Source organism: Lolium perenne, chromosome 1 (genome assembly GCF_019359855.2).
Source record: "Lolium perenne isolate Kyuss_39 chromosome 1, Kyuss_2.0, whole genome shotgun sequence".
In the NCBI taxonomy this organism is placed as follows: domain Eukaryota; kingdom Viridiplantae; phylum Streptophyta; class Magnoliopsida; order Poales; family Poaceae; genus Lolium; species Lolium perenne.
This window is the reverse complement of record NC_067244.2, coordinates 140399106-140415587: the sequence shown is the minus strand read 5'-3', so window position 1 is coordinate 140415587 and position 16482 is coordinate 140399106. Positions and strand designations below refer to the sequence as shown.

Below are 16482 nucleotides of genomic sequence, written 5' to 3'. Positions count from 1 at the left end.
ATTTTATGTGTTGTCATAATGTCTAAAAGTTATCTAGGCACATATTTCTAGAGAATACAATTGTCTATCTTTGTATATAGATATAAATATTATAATCTATAGTGTAAAGAATAGGAGTATGTTACTATTTGCTATCTTTGTTCTAATAATAATATTGTAGTGGTATTGTTTTTCGTAAGTGTAAATAATCAATAAATTCTAGTAATGTATGAGTTGTTTACTAGCAGTTTGTCCTCCTTAGCATTTTTTGTTTCTCTAGTCTGATATGATTGTGACCACGAGTTCAGTAGGAATTCAATGAGATTGTGAATTTACCACCAATGTCCCATCCTGATCATTCCGGGCGTGTTTGGATTCTCGCATGGTTTCCGTGCATTTGAGGAATGGCTCTGTGAAACAAGTGTGTGCAAATGCAACCTCTAATTCACGTTGTGCATCTAATTTTGTTGCCAACAATTCCTTATGAAACCTCGAATGATTAATTTAAGGTAGAAACTTCAATTGTTAAAGCTAATATAATAGGTTGCGTCCATATAATAACTATGTATGTTTACTCACTTCTAATACGTACTTATTTTTTGTATTTCAACTTCCGATCGTACAAATTTTGACTTCGTATCATTGGCCAGCTTCCAGATCGGTTTGAATTTAGTTTTTTGTATGATTGTATAAGAAAAAGTTTGTTGTCTTGTGACCACAAGGTCATGGGATCAAATCGTGGAAACGGCCTCTTGCAAAAATTGCAAAGAATCCGACCCCTCACCGCACCCCGTGCAAAGCGGGAGCTTCATGCACTGGGTTCCCCTTTTTTTATTGTACATATCATAGTATTGATGTATGGACTATACGTTGAGCGTAACCGATCTCCATTGTATCAAATTTATTCATTTTAGTCTTTTCATATTACTTATAGTTCAATTTCTTCATGGAAATTCATGTGAATTACTAATCGTGTTCTTTGTGTGTTAAAGATGCATTTTGCTATCTAGCCCTATGGATTTAGAATTGATAATAGAAACATTTAGCCGTTTTCTTGTAAGAAAAAAATTAGCTGTCTATATATCTAGTAACTTGAGGACATCATTACATTACATTCTTTGATGTACCTTCTCATTTGAAAAATAAGCCTTTTATAGGTACACCAATGCATACATCTAAGTGATGCAAATCACAAAAAAGTTGACACATTACTTAGAAATAATTCCACCAAACATCTCCCCGCAACGCGCGGGAAATCATCTACTTGCTATAAAAGGATGTTCCGTTTCTAAAAACGGTTTTGCTATGTCTCGGGCAACTGAGATTTTCTTAAGTCTAAGTCAATTACAAAAATGTGCTTTGAGTTGCACTTTTCTGTTAAAAAAGTGCAATTGCACTTTTCTGATAGAAATGTGCAACTGAACCGAGTTGCACTTTTCTTTGAATTGTAGTTGCACTTTTCTGAATTGACTGAGATTTAAGAAAATCTCAGTCAACTGAGACATAAACACACCCTTCTAAAAATATCATACATAAATGTTGCATTAATCGGACACCTGGGATTTCCTGTAGAGCAGATCAAACAAGTGAGAAGTTGCTTGACACTCCCACAGTCCCACGTATCAGCCGGCTGATAAAGAAAAGAGGTCCCGTGATGTCCTGTGCATGATTCAAGCATGCACAGTCAAGTTGCCAAAGACATAGCGAGCCCAACGTGCCACCAATGACGCGATACATTAGGATAGAGTATTATTGTTCTTTTAGCATATACGTTCTTTTAGCGTATACTTAGTTTTTTCTCTTTTTTTCTTCTAAAATACAAGTTGAGTATTGTTCCGACAGCACTAAACTTTGCATACTCGGGTCCACAATGCATCAACCGCTGGCATCTTTGTTCGTGCTGATCCCCTGTCCAGCCAAACATCATCCGAACAGAGTTTGCTGGATCCATCCGTCTTTATGGTGTAGAGATTGTAGACTTTCTTAGATTAGTGCTAGATCACGCAAGTTGTTTGCTTAGTTTACATAGTCCTTGCCTTTGGTGGTTGAGCATATTGTTCCCAACCTAAATCTGGTTTCGTGGCTCGTTGAAAAGCATGGTTTTGGCCGCACGTTCTCATGAAAACAGAGGCCCCAACAAAACCGGATGAACCTTCTCCGGACTTTTGTCCTTTTTGCCACTGGACATCCTGGGAGGGTGACTGTCTTCGTTCTCCATTTCATACAAAGATGGTTTCAAGTTTCAACATAAATAGTGGGCAAAAAAAAATCAAAAAAATGTTGGCTATTTATTAATTCTAAAGGATACTTAGGATAATCAAGTTTTTCTTCGAACAAGAAAACATGAAAATGGATCCAATGCACCTCTTGTGGAAAACGCAGTTCTGAAGACATATATGCTATTTTAACTCTGATAAGTAGCTTGCAAAAAAAATAGACATAAATTCAGCGTGAGTGTATTTATCCCGAATATAACTTCATAAGATTTAATAGACACTTCATGTCATGGTGTCTGTATCAAAGAGGAAGGCGACCCTTATTTGTCATCGGAAAGCGTACTCACTTAAGCAGGGATAATTCATCTTGTCAGTCTAGCACTTCAACTAACTCTTTGATAGGATTGCATATAATCACTTGAGTAGGGAGTAGCGCTCTATTCAACGGAAATGCCAATCTGAACCCGGGCTCAGCTGCTCTCGTCGATTGGTGGTATCTCGGCCGTATTCCGTGTTGTAGTCCATTTTTAGGTAGCAACATTTGCAGCGTTGTGGCCCACTTCTGCACACGAATTCAATTCGTTGTCCACGAACGGCTTCAACCGGGACATAATTTTTTCACGGAGCAGCTCCGTGTTGTGTCCAATCTACAGCTAGGATTAGCCAACTTTATGCCGTACGCAGTGCAACTGACAGTCATAGCCGGAGTGGCACTGCTCCCAATCTCCGGGCCCCAACTCTCGGTGCAACGTGAAACATGGCCGCCTGTACCGACCGCACAAACGATCCCCGTCAATCCATCATGGCCTGCTCCTACAGTCCTACCAAGTTTGTCACCCATGTCCCACTGTATCTGTTCGTAACGTACATGTATCGCTCATTTCCTACATTTTCCACCAGACCTATCTGACCAAAATGAGCCCACGGGCACAGATCCCTAGAGCAAACGGACGGTCCGTAAAAAGAGCTCATTTGAGCTCGGGACTAGAAACACCCTGTCCTCTATTCAACGTATATATATATCGAAAAGTCCGAGTGCAAAGCGCAGACCAGAGTGTAGGATTACCAGCAGTTTGGCCGTCATGCCGGAATACAAGAAACAGCAGCTCTTGCAGGCTTACAGCGCCGCGCCAGCTCCAAGTGGCAGCGATTTCATATTCCCTGTCCAACCCACCACCTCAGCCAAGCACCAATACTTATACCCTGGCGTCATTGCAATTCAAGCATCATCGCCCACGAACTCATCAACAAACAACCGAGCAAGGAGCCGCCGCATACTAGCAGACACAGGATGCATCTAGCAATCAGACCAGCGGGGAAGACGACAGCAGCGGCGGTGCACGCCCGGTCAACCAGCCTGCCGCACGAACACTCGCATCCGGTCATGACCTACCTCGCCGACAGCGTCCGAACGCTCAGGTCATGGTCGGCCGGAGCTGCCGGACAGGCCGCCGGCATCGCCCTCGTCGATGCCGTCCTAACAGCACTAGGTGACCTCCTGGAGCTGCCGCAGGCTGTGTCAGCCCTCCACGAGGCGGCCGCCTGTGACCAAATCCTCGACATGTTCCTTGTGCTTGCTGATGCGTACGGCACATTCCAGTCGGCACTGATCACGCTCAAGCAGAGCGTGGCGGAGCTGCAGGCCGGCACTAGGCGCGGTGACGGCGTGATGATCGCTGCATCGCTCCGTGCGCACAGGCGGACAGAGAAGGAGCTGTCCCACCTCGTCGCCACAATGCGACACGCCACCAGATGCACTCTTGCTGCATCAAGGCCCATGTTTACCACGGGCAATGAGGTGATCGGCATCGTGGCAGAGGTGGCTGCAGCCACTGCGCAAGCATCGGAGGCTATCTTCATGGAATGTGCAGCAATGTCACCCGCAATAGCCCAGACTTCAAACAAGTGGCTGGCCAGGCTGAGCATCAAGCCCGCCGCCAAGAAGGCAGCACCCGAGACAGCGATGGCGACACTAGAGAGGTTGGAGAAGCTAGAGGATTGCATCGATGGGCTGGAGACCGGGAGCGAGAAGGTTTTCAGGAGACTACTGCAGTCTAGAGTTTCACTTCTGAACATCCACTCCCTTCTAACTCTGTAGTCATCTTGACTCTGTATAGACAGTAGACTTTAGATTAGGAAACAACTCACAGAAGATTGTAGCAGCAGAAATGTGTTGGATAACCATGACATCGCATATATATAGTTTCAGTTGGGCAGACCTCTCAGTATTTGCTTATTGCACAGAATCAACTCCCTTCATGTCAAATTGAACTTGAGACACCACACACCCGTTTCCACAAACTGGAGAGTGATAGAGTGTTGATTCATCTTAGCAGCATAACCAGATAACATCCAGACATTGAAGTTCAGTGGTAATAGCTTAACCACAGTCCATGTTCATTAGTTAAATTGTAGATATTTTTCTTGAACTAAATATTAATAAAGGCACGTGTGCATCGTCATGATGCAGAAGCCGGGGTTCACCCCCATTTCGAAAAAAAAAAAATTGACAACTGAAAGAACAGCTTATTGTGCAAACCTGAAGGTTTTTCTTCTCTCCAGGAATAATTGCAGTTTTTTTGTAGGCTCCGTAGCGATCCTCCCTAAAGCAACATAGCCTTCATGATTCACATCCCTGATGAGGTGCTTAAGCTCCGAACTCGCAGTAACAATGATTCACTCCGTAAGTCATTCATTAGGTTCTGTAAACCGGCTTCATTTCAGACCATTCACAGAAGAGTCAAAATCTCCTAACTAAATGCTTTCCTCCAAACGAAGTACAATAAGAATCCTATTACATGACCTTGTGAAGCAATTCCTTCATACATTAGGATGTTTCCATGGTTGGAACTTAGTACAACACATGAAACAAGCGTTCCTAACGTTTGTATCCGGATAAAGATATTGTTCGGGTGACGGAAGTGCTACTGAACCTTTTCTATTTGGTTCTACAGTCTTATAAATTTTCTGCAATACGGTTACAGTGTTTGTGCAAAAGAACAAGAATCACAGCATACTATAGCATCAACCAAAGAAACTCTAATAGTCTGGCGAAGAATGTATAAAAAAATCTCAGTTATGTGCAACCAAAATATAAGCCACCTTTGAACATGAAGAAAATTATTGTTTGATTGAGATAGCGTCATACAGTTCTGGTCACACCTTATTTTTTGTCTGGCACTACAACTTCATTTTCTTTCTGGTCGTTTTATTCCATTCTAGAAGTATTGGGGTTGCAGGCATTTAAGCTTTGGCAGTATCTTTAATCATGCCGAGAACTCATACAACATAGTGTGCTTATACTTCGCACCAGGCTGCACTACCACAGAGGGGAAATTGGACTGGTTGATGGCATTAGGGAAGCCCTGGGTTTCCAAGCATACTCCGGCATGCTTCCCATAAACAGCTCCGCCTTTGCCGGTGATGCCATTGACATAGTTGGCTGTATAGAACTGCATGCCAGGCGCATCAGTCCAGAGGTCCAGCGTTCGTGAGCTTGATGTGTCCTTCAACTTGGCTGCGTGCTTCAGGCCATTCTTCTCATCGCCCGAGTCCAACACATAGTTATGGTCGTACCCTCCAGGAACATCGTTGATGCGGGCCCCGATCTTTTGCTCTGTGGTGAAATCAAAGGGCGTGCCCTGGACGGGCATTATTTGTCCGGTGGGAATTGTGTTTTCATCGACTGGAGTGATGTGTTTTCCCCAGATCTGGATCAAATGATCCAAGATGTTGCCAGAGTTGTGGCCAGCAAGGTTCCAGTAAGTATGCTGTGCCAAGCTGATAGGAGTGGCTTTGTTAGCTGGTATAGCTTCCATATCAAGTCTTAGAGTGGTAGCCTCAGGAAGAGAATACGTTGCTCGAACGGTTACATCGCCAGGGTATCCTGAAAGGTGTGGAACAGTTCATTCTTGTTTATGGGAACCTGAAAGGTGTGAAATAGTTTGGCAGTGGAAACAAAGATGTTAGTGACATTACCTTCTTCACCATCTTTGCTGTCGTATTGAAAGGTGATTGATGGGCACTCGCCATCTTTACGCTCGACGACATCCCAGACAACCTTGTCAAACCCCTTTAATCCTCCTGCAATTTAAAATTCAGCAAAAGGACACGTGATGTTTCGCAATTAAGTCACATGAACATTGAACACAACCAACTATAATGTAATGAATTTAAGGTAAAGCACACATTTTGTAGGTCTTTTCCTGAAACATCAAATATCGTAAATTTTTGTAGGCTTACATAATAGTAATGGGATATTAAGAGTACATATATTCTAATCTGTTGAACACTTCTTGCTACTCGGTAGTGAACTTGTGATGATACTACATGATAATTGTTTTAGACCACCAATAAAATTACTAATAAGTTATGTACTGTACCAAAAGTTTAGTCTAAAAGACGTCTATAGGCTAAAGCAAAGTATACACCTTGTTGAAACTAACCACATGAAATTTATGAAGCCATACCATGAAGGCTGTTCGGTCCATTGTTGATAGGCAACGAATACTCAACTCCGTCCAGACCAAACTTCCCACTCTTGATCCTATTTGCAACTCGGCCAACTATGCAACCAAAGTAAGGTGCCATGCCCTTCTACAAAACAGAATGTAAGAGAAAGCTTATGTTAACAACCACAGTAAACCTTCGAACAAGTCAAATGGGAATAAACCATTACTAGATACATTCTTGATACTTCCAAAATTTTCGAGAAAACAAATACTTCAAAATTTCATATACATATGGTTGGCAGATACCTAAAATGAGTATCATCAATTTGGCTTGGAAGTGTCGAATGACTAGTATTAAGGTTTATGTCTCTTTGATAAAGAAAATTTCCACAACTTTGGAGAACTGTATTTATTATGAACTTTTTCTATATAGCTTGGTGATTGTAGGTGTTAGAGTGAAGACCTGCTCACCAGGACTCCACAGACTCAAGACTGATTCAGCTAATATCCTTGCAACTCATGATCGACGTGTGCCCTTCTCGGTAGGATCTCCTAATTGTATTCCGTTAGTGTGTGTAGCTCTCTCTCCCTATCCTTTTGTGTTTCTCTACATAACAATGCACATAAGGATGAATTCCATGCAATTGCAGTGCACATATGCATACTAAATACCTTCTCCAATCTTTCATGGTATCAGTTTAGGCCATGATCCTATGGCTCAAGGCTCCGGCACAGCTCCCACCATCACTGATGGTCTCCCCCCCCCCCCCCCCCCCCGGCGGTCATCGCTGCTGCTCTCGATGCCCATGCCGCTCTCCCCCTTGCCCCTCCACCTCCCACCTTTGCCCCTCCTACAATTTCCATATATATACACGCGCAGTGTGCAAATCAAGAACATCATCCCACGCACTCTCGAGTTCTCCACCGGCTCCTACAATCAATGGCGTAACATTATGGTGCTCGCCGTCAAGGAATACGGTATCCTCGACCACCTCACGGAGGATGCGGTGCTGGCTAAACATGGCATAGAGTGGCGCACAATCGATCTCATCCTCAAAATGTGGATCTACGGCCCCATCTCCCAGGAGCTGACGGGGATGATCATGGACCCTACGAAGATGGTGCTATAGCTTTACGTCACGCTTGCCGCTATCTTCCTCAACAACAAGCAGACTCAAGCCTTCCACCTCATCTTTGACCTCCACGAGCAGCAGCAAGGCAGCCTCGGCATCGCCTAGTACTTCGCTCGCATGAAGACCACCACCGACACCCTCCGCGAGGCCTGCTAGTCGACACCGTGGAGGGCGTCGACGATGGTCTTGATGCGAGCACAATACTTGGCGATGTCGAGGCTGCCTTGCCGCTGCTCGTGGAGGTTAGAGGTGAGGTGGACGGCGTAAGTCTGTTGCTGAGTAAGACAGCGGCGAACGCAACGCAGGGCACGCCATCTTCGCATGGTCCATGGACCATCGCCGTCAGCTCCTAGAAGATGGAGCCATAGATCCACCGTTTGAGGATGAGATCAATCCTGCGCCACTCTAGGTTGGGTATAGCTGACGTTGTATCCTCCCTGAATTGGTCGAGGACACCGTATTCCTCGGCGACAAGCTCCATCATGTTGTGCCATTGGTTGTAGGATCCGGAGGAGAGGTCAAGAGTGCACGGGATGATGTGCTTGATTTGCACACCACGCATGTGATATGAAAATGCCAGGTGGGGCAAAGGCGGGAGGTGGAGGGACCTGGTCGGCTAGTCAAGGGCGGTGGCGGCCTGGGCATCAAGCACAACAGAGACGATGGGTGGCCATCGTGACATAGACGACAGGGCCAAGACCATCAGATACGGCAGGAGCCGTGCCAAAGCCTTGTGCCATAGGATTGTGGCCTAAACTGAGAGCATGAAAGATAGGAGAATTGTATTTCATGTGCATTGCAATTGCACTATATGAATTCATCTTTGTGTACATGATTTATATAGATAAACCCAAGGGATAGGGAGAGAGAGATACAAGCACGCACACACTAACAGAATATGGTTAGGAGGTCCTAGCGAGGAGGGCGCACGTTGATCACAAGATGCATAGATAGCAGCTGAATTAGTCTCGAGTCAGAGTTCTTGAGAAAAGGTCTTCACTCTAACATTTGCAAGTAGCTACCGTGGAATCAGTCTTGACTCTTATCCTATCTTTTAATAGGATTAAGAACCAAAGGAATTTGTTTCTCTAACAACTATGTCAAGCATCTAATCCTTAGAGAGAGGTTCTGTGTTTTTCCTGTGGTGCAAACAAACACTTCTATTGCATTCATGTGTTTCCAATTCCTAGATGACTTAATGGCACACCACTTTAGAGAGATTTAGACTGAAGTGCACAACCAACAAGTTTTTTAAACAGAAGAACAGCTTATATCTCAGACCTGGCAACAAATCTAAGAATCGTCTATCTGAGGAACCATCAATATTTTCGTACAAGGGAGTAAGGGACAACAATGATCTTTATGTGTTCTGCATCAGAACACTTATATCTATATCAGGTCACCGTTTGCTTGCAATCCACTTTACCGAGAAATACGTGCGCATAGGCAAAATGCAGAATTTTTTCGGTGACATAAACTGAACAAGCCTTGGTTTTCCATAGTTCTCGATGCCATAAAGCCTAACACTGTATTAAAATTCATAAGTATCACTTTCTCAAGAGGAATTCAGCTCACTTGTGCCAACCATATTTTACTAACAAGATTCAGCCATAGCTAATGAAACTTCACTCTCGTTTAATAATTTGCTATATCCGCTGGAAGGAGACATGGTGGTAGTTTCTACTAATAATATAGACAAGATGAAGTTGTTTAATCTAATCAAGAGTTGCAACTGCACTTACAAGGAAAGTAAGATTAAGCCGACAACTCAACAAAATTTTGCGAACTATAAGGGAACACATAAACTGCACATCAATTCTATTGTGGAATCCAGTTCAGTTAAGCCCAAGAATCAAATCAGATTAGAATTCCCAACTTAATCAGAACAGCAATCAGCTCAGACGCGAATCCAGTTCAGTTAAGCCAAAGAATCAAATCAGATTAGAATTCCCAACTTAATCAGAACAGCAATCAGTACAGACGCGTTGCCCTGACACCCTTTTCCAATTAGTTCAGTCCAGAAGTGAAGGAAGGCAGCAATACAAGATGTACAAACAGATAAGGGACTGTAGATCGATCTTACCAAATAGGGCTCCAGGGTGTCGAACCCAAGAACGACATCCGCGAGATCCCCTGCTTTGACAAAGCGCATCAGCACTAGGAAACGAGTTACGAATCCACAAACCCGAGAATCCGAAGAAGGGAAGCAGTCTTGGACGAACCTTGGGCGTCGGGGACGAGGAGGGAGATGATGGTGGCGCCCCAGCTGGCGATCTTGGCCGTGATCCTGCCATTGGAGAGCTCGAAGATCTCGGGCTCGGCCGCCATTGTTGCTGCCTCGGATGCTGGCTAGCTTCGCTAGGTAAACTGGTTGTCCTTCGCGAGATCCTCTGCCCTTTTTGGACTTATTATCTTATCAATCGAGTACTATATCTTGACGCACGCAGTTCAAAGTTTCGTGGACCCGGATAGATTCCAGAGCGCACTGTTTTTTTTTTTTTTTTGTGAAATACCTCTCGAGCGGCTCGACTCATCTTGATCATAAAAAAGGGAACTGGCCACGGAGTTGTCCTGCTAGATCGGTTTGATTTTTTTTAACCGAAATTATGCAAAATATGTAATATAAACAAATTAGTCATATAAAACAACGAAATAGAGGTTCTAAATATTTTATTATTACATCCAAATAAATACGAAAATCTACATGCATCATGCATGAAATACTTTATTATTACATCCAAATAAATGCGGAAAGTTTACATGCATCATCCATAGAAATACATAGAGCAAGTTCACAATTAACACATGAAAGTGATGAGATTGACTACTCACCATCCTCTTGACGCTTGGCAAATGTCCACTAATGGTCCATCAAATTCTTCTGAAAGTGTTTGAAAATGTTGTCCTAGGTTTCACCCTGAAAGTTCCATTTGTGTTCATTGCGGCCATCAGGACGCTCCGTCTTGATAATCATGTTGTGTATGATCCCCCAACAAGCCATCACCTCATGCATTGTCTCAAGATACCATGTTGTAGCTGTGTGATGAACAATAGTCCACCGAGCTTAGAGCACACCAAATTCTCACTCCATATCTTTCCTGCAAGTCTCTTGCACCTTAGCAAACCTCTTATCTTTTATTTGTTTGAGGATTACAGATTGTCTTCACTAGTGTGGTCTAGTCAAGATAAATGCCATCAACAAGATAATATGGCTTCTCATATGCATTGCTATTGATCTCATAGCTCACCTTAGGAGCAGTGTCTTCCATAAGCCGGTTGAACACCGCAGAGAAGTTGAGCACATTGATGTCATTGTGCGAACCGGCCAAGCCAAGGAAAGAGCGCCAAATTCATAAATCTTGCGATGACACTGCCTCAATATAACAATGCATCCCTCGGCATGGCTGTTGTACTGATCCTACCATGCAAATGGACAGTTCTGCCACTGCCAATGCATGCAACCGATGCTACCGATTGTGCCCGGGAACCCTCTAGCCTTATTGATCGATAACAGTCGTCCTCCTCGAAATAGGCTTTCGCCCCGCTATATTAATATAGCAACCAACCGATACAAGATATCAACCACCGCTGGGGCAAACGGCACATCAAGCCCAAAAGAAAGAAGAGAGAAAATATAAAAGAAACTAATGCTGACACCGATAGATGATTGACGAAAACAAAGATAGCCCGCAATCGCTGCGCCCTCCGGGAAGTCCCACCGCTTCCTAGCACATCGAGTCATCGCATACGAAGCAACACCTTCAACAAGGAGGCGAAGATGTCGCCGCTGCTGCCCGGACTCGTCCTAGGGTTTCCCCCCATATGTGAAGAGGATAGGGTAGGGGTACCCCCGATGCCCTTCAGGAAGGAAAGACGACACCCGCAGGAGTCGCCGCGTCGGCGTCGAACAAGCCGACATGGATTTCTCTCGATCCCCAAACCACCATCACCCCAGACAACTCGAAGTGCTCCACCCAACTGCCACCAACCAGCATGCGCCACCACGATCAAGAAGCCATCCTCGCCGTCGCACTGTGGTCCCAGACACGAGGCCTTGAGGGAAGTAAGGGCACAACATGGCCAGGGGAAGCAGCACCGCCGCCACGCGGGAGGGAACATCCTCCACCGCCATCGCGGTAGCAGACCGGACGTGTCAGCAGAAACACACCGAGCCCATGCTGGCCTGGCCAGGCCCTTCTGGCCCGTAAAGTTTCCGCCGCCACGCTGCAGCTGGCCGGCGAGCAACGCCGCCACCACCCATCCCCGCCGGCGCCCCACGTCCACCTCCAGGGATAACAGTCGTCTAGTGTCCTCAAAAATTGTGGCTCTCAAGTACAATTCATCGAACACCCAGCCCATTCACGGCTCGGTAAAACCGGTACATAGATTCATGCTAGGTGCTCTCACTTATTCACAAGTACTCGTCGAAGATATCACCAGGCATTCCATACGAAAGTATGCGAATAGCTGCAGAGCATTATGGTAAGAGTTGAAGCCTAGCTTACCGGTGGCATTGGGCCTACATTGGAAATAGGTGTCTTAGTCTTTTACGCCCCGTAGAATGACCATGATCATGTCTCTTGACATTCGGTAGTGGCACCAGAACATGTGCTCCTTGTACACCGGATCTGTGAGGTGGAAGTAGTATTTGTAAAGTCGGGCATGACCACCGACACGCTTGCGTGGCACATTTCCCCTTGCGGCCCTTTGTCGAGCCCCGGTATGCTGGCATTTTCTTTTCATATTGCTCGTGGAGGATACAGGCCGCATAAACCATGAGTTGCGACGTCTCATCGGACTCTTCATCGGAAGAGGTGTCAATGCATTCCCTACAGAGCCTCTCGAGCGACTGCCTGATGTCCTTCTAGGAGGCACCAATAGTGGATCAATAGGAAGTCAAGTTGGCGCATAATGGCCCGAAATGGCGTCCCAAAAGTTCGTCAGGATCATACCAGGCAATTTACCGATCATGTCCTTGACGTCGAGGCCGGCAGGCGGCAGGCGCTCCCTGCAGATGTGCAGCCTACAAAGGACGCAAGCGAGGCGAGCAAGTCCTCGCCACTACCCTAGCTCTGAGCCTGGACCAAGGAGGAGGCATGGCACGAAGAAACCTGGTCGACTACGGCGGTTGTGGCGCGGTGGTGGTGGGGTGGCAACGTCGCCCTAGGGCTGCAAAGAAGGGGAGTGGCGTGAGCGAACGTTGTTCGATTTCGCTATCTCTGCTATGCGAGGCCGGCTAGAAATACAAGATGCATTCACAGCATAATGCAGATTTATTTTTAACCACGCGAACGCAAACGATCGCTCATTGTTTCCAACTTAACATGGCTTGGTGGCTCGTTTCACAAGCCTGGTTTTCCGCTCGTTCAAACAGAGGCCCCAACAAAACCGGACTCCAGCTTTTTGTTCTTCTGCCATCTTTCTAACTATTCAATGGAGCCCAGATGAGTTCAGCACTTCATAGAAATACGAATTCGTAATAGACGTGGATAAGCAGGGAGTACTCATCTCGCCAGTTCAGCACTTAAACTACTTCTTGATAGGATTATCTATAAGGACCTAAGCAGGGAGTAGTTCTCTATTCACCCTATCGAAAAGTCCAACTCCAAAACCCAAACCAGAGTGTAGCATTGCCAGCAGTTTGGCAGTCATGCCGGAAAACAAAAAACAGCAGCTCTTACAGGGCCGCAATAATAGTCCTGCAATAGTCGAGACTTCAAACAAGTGGCTGGCCAGGCTGAACTTCAGGCCCGCCACCAAGAAGGCAGCGCCAGAGAAAGCGATGGTGACATTGGAGAGGTTACAGAAGCTAGAGGAATGCATCAATGGGCTGGAGACCGGGAGCGAGAAGGTTTTCAGGAGACTGCTGCAGTCTAGAGTTTCACTTCTGAACATCCACACTCCCTTATAACTCTGAAGTCGTCTTGACTCTGTACAGTAGATTTTAGAACAGAAAACCGGACAAGTTAACTCACAGAAGAATGTAGCAGCTGGGAATGTCTGAGATAAAAGTACCAGAAATGTGTTGTATAACCATGGCATGCATATATAATTTCAGCTGGGCAGACTTCTCAGTATTTGCCTCTTGCACAGAATCGACTCCCTTCATGTTAAATTAAACTTGAGCCATTAAGAGACCCGTTGTTAAAAAATGGTTATCTTAGCACACAACTGGGTCACATACATACATTGAAGTTCAGCGGCAATAGTTTGGCCGCAGTCCAAATTCAGAAGTTGAATTGTAGATAATGAACTGGAAGACTGAGTGACTGACAACTGACAACTGAAAACTTGGCCAATTGTGCAAAACTACAGGTTTCTCTTCTCCAGGAATTGCTGCATTTTGTTCGTAGGCCCGGTGATGATCTCGCTAAGGCATTAGAGATACAATTATTCACTTCCTGTTGAGATCCTTCAGCTCAGAACTGGCAATAACAATGACGAACTCTTTCCTTAGGTTATGTACACCGGCTTCAGTTCAGACCATCTCTAGAGAAACCCGCTGGTATATAACACTTCATATAAGAGTCAAGGTCCTTCTTACTTAACATTTTACTTCATAGTATAATACTGTGAACCTGTTTCGTGACAACTTGCCATGTTAAATTAACTACAAATTTTGAGATGAAGCAATAATAGTCCAGCTAGAAGGACAACTTGCCATGTTTCCTTTACTGATAAATTCTACTGGAATCATGTTCTGTTTACTTTCTGCAAATATCTCTTTCCACTCGATACGTCTAATCCTTTGTGTTGTGGGTATACTTCATGGGTGTACCATCGACAGTGCCTAGATCCGGCAAGTCCGGGTGGCCCATAGATGGTGATGTGGCATGTGGCCCATCGGGCGGCCCAATTGCTGTTGATCCTGAAGGATGAAGTCCAGCCCAGGATGGGGAAGCCGGATCCCAACCGACCTTCGGAGGAAGCCGGATCCGTGGAGACCCGTAAGGAACCCGGATCCAGTACGACGTAGATGGGAAGGCGGATCCATAGCGTACACGGCAAGACATTGTACCGTAGTTAGGCAACCTGTAATCCGGCTAGGACTCTCCATTTAAACCCTAGATCCGTGCGCCTTTATAAACCGGATCCCGGGAGCCCTAGAGGCACAACCACAACGCATTGTAACAACGCGAAAGCGCCCAGATAATTCCAGACAAGCAGCAGTAGGCCCTGTCATCATGCAGGTGTTCCGAAGCTGGGTAAATCGCGTACCACCGTCCCGTGTGCACTCCGCCCTATGGCCCCTACTTCTTCTCCCCCTCGTGAGGATCCCTCCTCCGAGGCACCATCGAATAGGCAACGACAGTTGGCGCCCACCGTGGGGCCTGCGGCGTCTGGAGGCCAGAATCGGGAGGGTTCCGCCATGGGAAGCTACGACGACACCATCGCTGTGGGGCGCGTCCTTTATGCCGGAAATCTGCCGATCGTCCCTCCGGATGAGTGCTAGATTCCGGCTAAGACAAACCCCGTCAAGCTCTCCATCGTCCCAGTCGGCGGCATACACATCTTCATCGGGGAAACCGTCGATTCCGACGGAAACCCACTGGTAAGTAACGCTGACGCAACCGCCGCTGAGCGGGACGCAGTCGCGAAGATCCGATCTGAGATGCAGGAGCTTCCCAAGGAAGATTCCGCCTTGGATCTGGAAAAATCAAAACCCACCCAATCCTCCCCTGAGCAGGAAATAAAGGTGGAAGACCAATGCAGATCCGCCTGGGTCTCCCAGGTGTTAGAGAAGCAAAGGTGTCACTTCATACACTTCTTGGCCCATACCGTCGGAACCGCCCCTCAAGAAGCCGGAGCTGGTCCCGAGCAGGTCGAGGCACCGGAAAACAACGCTGCTTCGGATCAGCAGGAGGCTATCGGAGAAAGCGGTACTCCGGTTGAAGAGTCGATCCTGGGAAACCTAAGCCCAATTTCCGGGGATACCCCCTCCATGGATACTGAAGAGTTCGATCGCAGGGTGAAGGAATACGGATACGGTGATCAGCCTGAAGTTGAATCCGCCCAGCCTAAGCAGGTTCTCGCAACCTTGGCGGCGCTGGATCAACGCGAATCAGAAGATGAAAACACCGATCCGACCCACAGCCATCCCACGCAGGATCTCCGCTTTCGCGGGAACGACCGCGTAAGGAAGTCTTGTCCCTAGAGGAACCGGTTGAGCAAGCAGGCATGGAGGCAATCGCACACTCGGATATTCTCAACAAACCCATTACTCCCGAAGACGCAGAAGCGCTAGAATCTAAGAGGATAGAGATGCTGGCCACAGCCCAAAAATTCGCTCAAACCGCAGCCGCAATGATTGACGAGAGGAAGGAGACCGTGAATTTCGTGGACAACTTTCTCAAGCACGAGCAGGAGGTGGACGAATCACTGGTGAAAGTCAAGCAACTCCGGAAGCATTGGGAGGACAAGATCAGTGAGGCTCAACAGGAAATCGATAAGATCCGGCGAGAAACTATAGCTCCCGGCAAGATCACCTTCGCAACTCCGACCGAGCAGCTGCCGTACGCCACTCCGAAGGACAATATGAAGAAGGCTGCGGAGATCTTGAAGAAAAAGGACGAGGAGATCGACATCAACTACGTCCGTACACTCGTTGCTTCAGCAATGAAGCAACAGAGCAAGGCAGATACTTCGCGCAAGTTGGAATCCAACCCGGAGCATTGCATCTCTACCGCGCAGAAGGACGCCTAC

General features: G+C 46.3%; 2 protein-coding genes across 3 annotated transcripts; one reads left to right on the top strand and one right to left on the bottom strand.

Moving 5' to 3' along the window:
* The first annotated feature begins 3486 nt into the window (after positions 1-3486).
* LOC127296983 (uncharacterized) lies at positions 3487-4375 on the top strand. The gene has a single exon (XM_051327264.2). The coding sequence runs from the start codon at positions 3487-3489 to the stop codon at positions 4291-4293; it is 807 nt and encodes a 268-aa protein (XP_051183224.1). The 3' UTR covers positions 4294-4375.
* Positions 4376-5196: 821 nt separating this feature from the next.
* Positions 5197-10200, bottom strand: LOC127306183 (uncharacterized). Of its 2 annotated transcripts, none has more exons than XM_051336802.2 (5): positions 10002-10200; positions 9863-9912; positions 6665-6791; positions 6174-6278; positions 5197-6081 (listed from the first exon to the last, which is right to left on the bottom strand). In XM_051336802.2, the coding sequence occupies exons 1-5, from the start codon at positions 10105-10107 to the stop codon at positions 5462-5464; spliced, it is 1008 nt and encodes a 335-aa protein (XP_051192762.1). In that variant the 5' UTR covers positions 10108-10200; the 3' UTR covers positions 5197-5461. The 2 variants fall into 2 exon arrangements, with proteins under 2 accessions (XP_051192762.1, XP_051192767.1); XM_051336807.2 differs by having other exon boundaries at positions 6665-6788.
* Positions 10201-16482: the final 6282 nt, after the last annotated feature.

Bases quoted from the DNA above. Each gene is read 5' to 3' on its own strand.
- LOC127296983 (XM_051327264.2), top strand. From the start codon at position 3,487: ATGCATCTAGCAATCAGACCAGCGGGGAAGACGACAGCAGCGGCGGTG.
- LOC127306183 (XM_051336802.2), bottom strand. From the start codon at position 10,107: ATGGCGGCCGAGCCCGAGATCTTCGAGCTCTCCAATGGCAGGATCACG. The intron at 6,792-9,862 runs GTAAGATCGATC...TCTGTTTTGTAG, and splicing joins ACACCCTGGAGCCCTATTTG to AAGGGCATGGCACCTTACTT. The intron at 6,082-6,173 runs GTAATGTCACTA...CACACCTTTCAG, and splicing joins CAGCAAAGATGGTGAAGAAG to GATACCCTGGCGATGTAACC.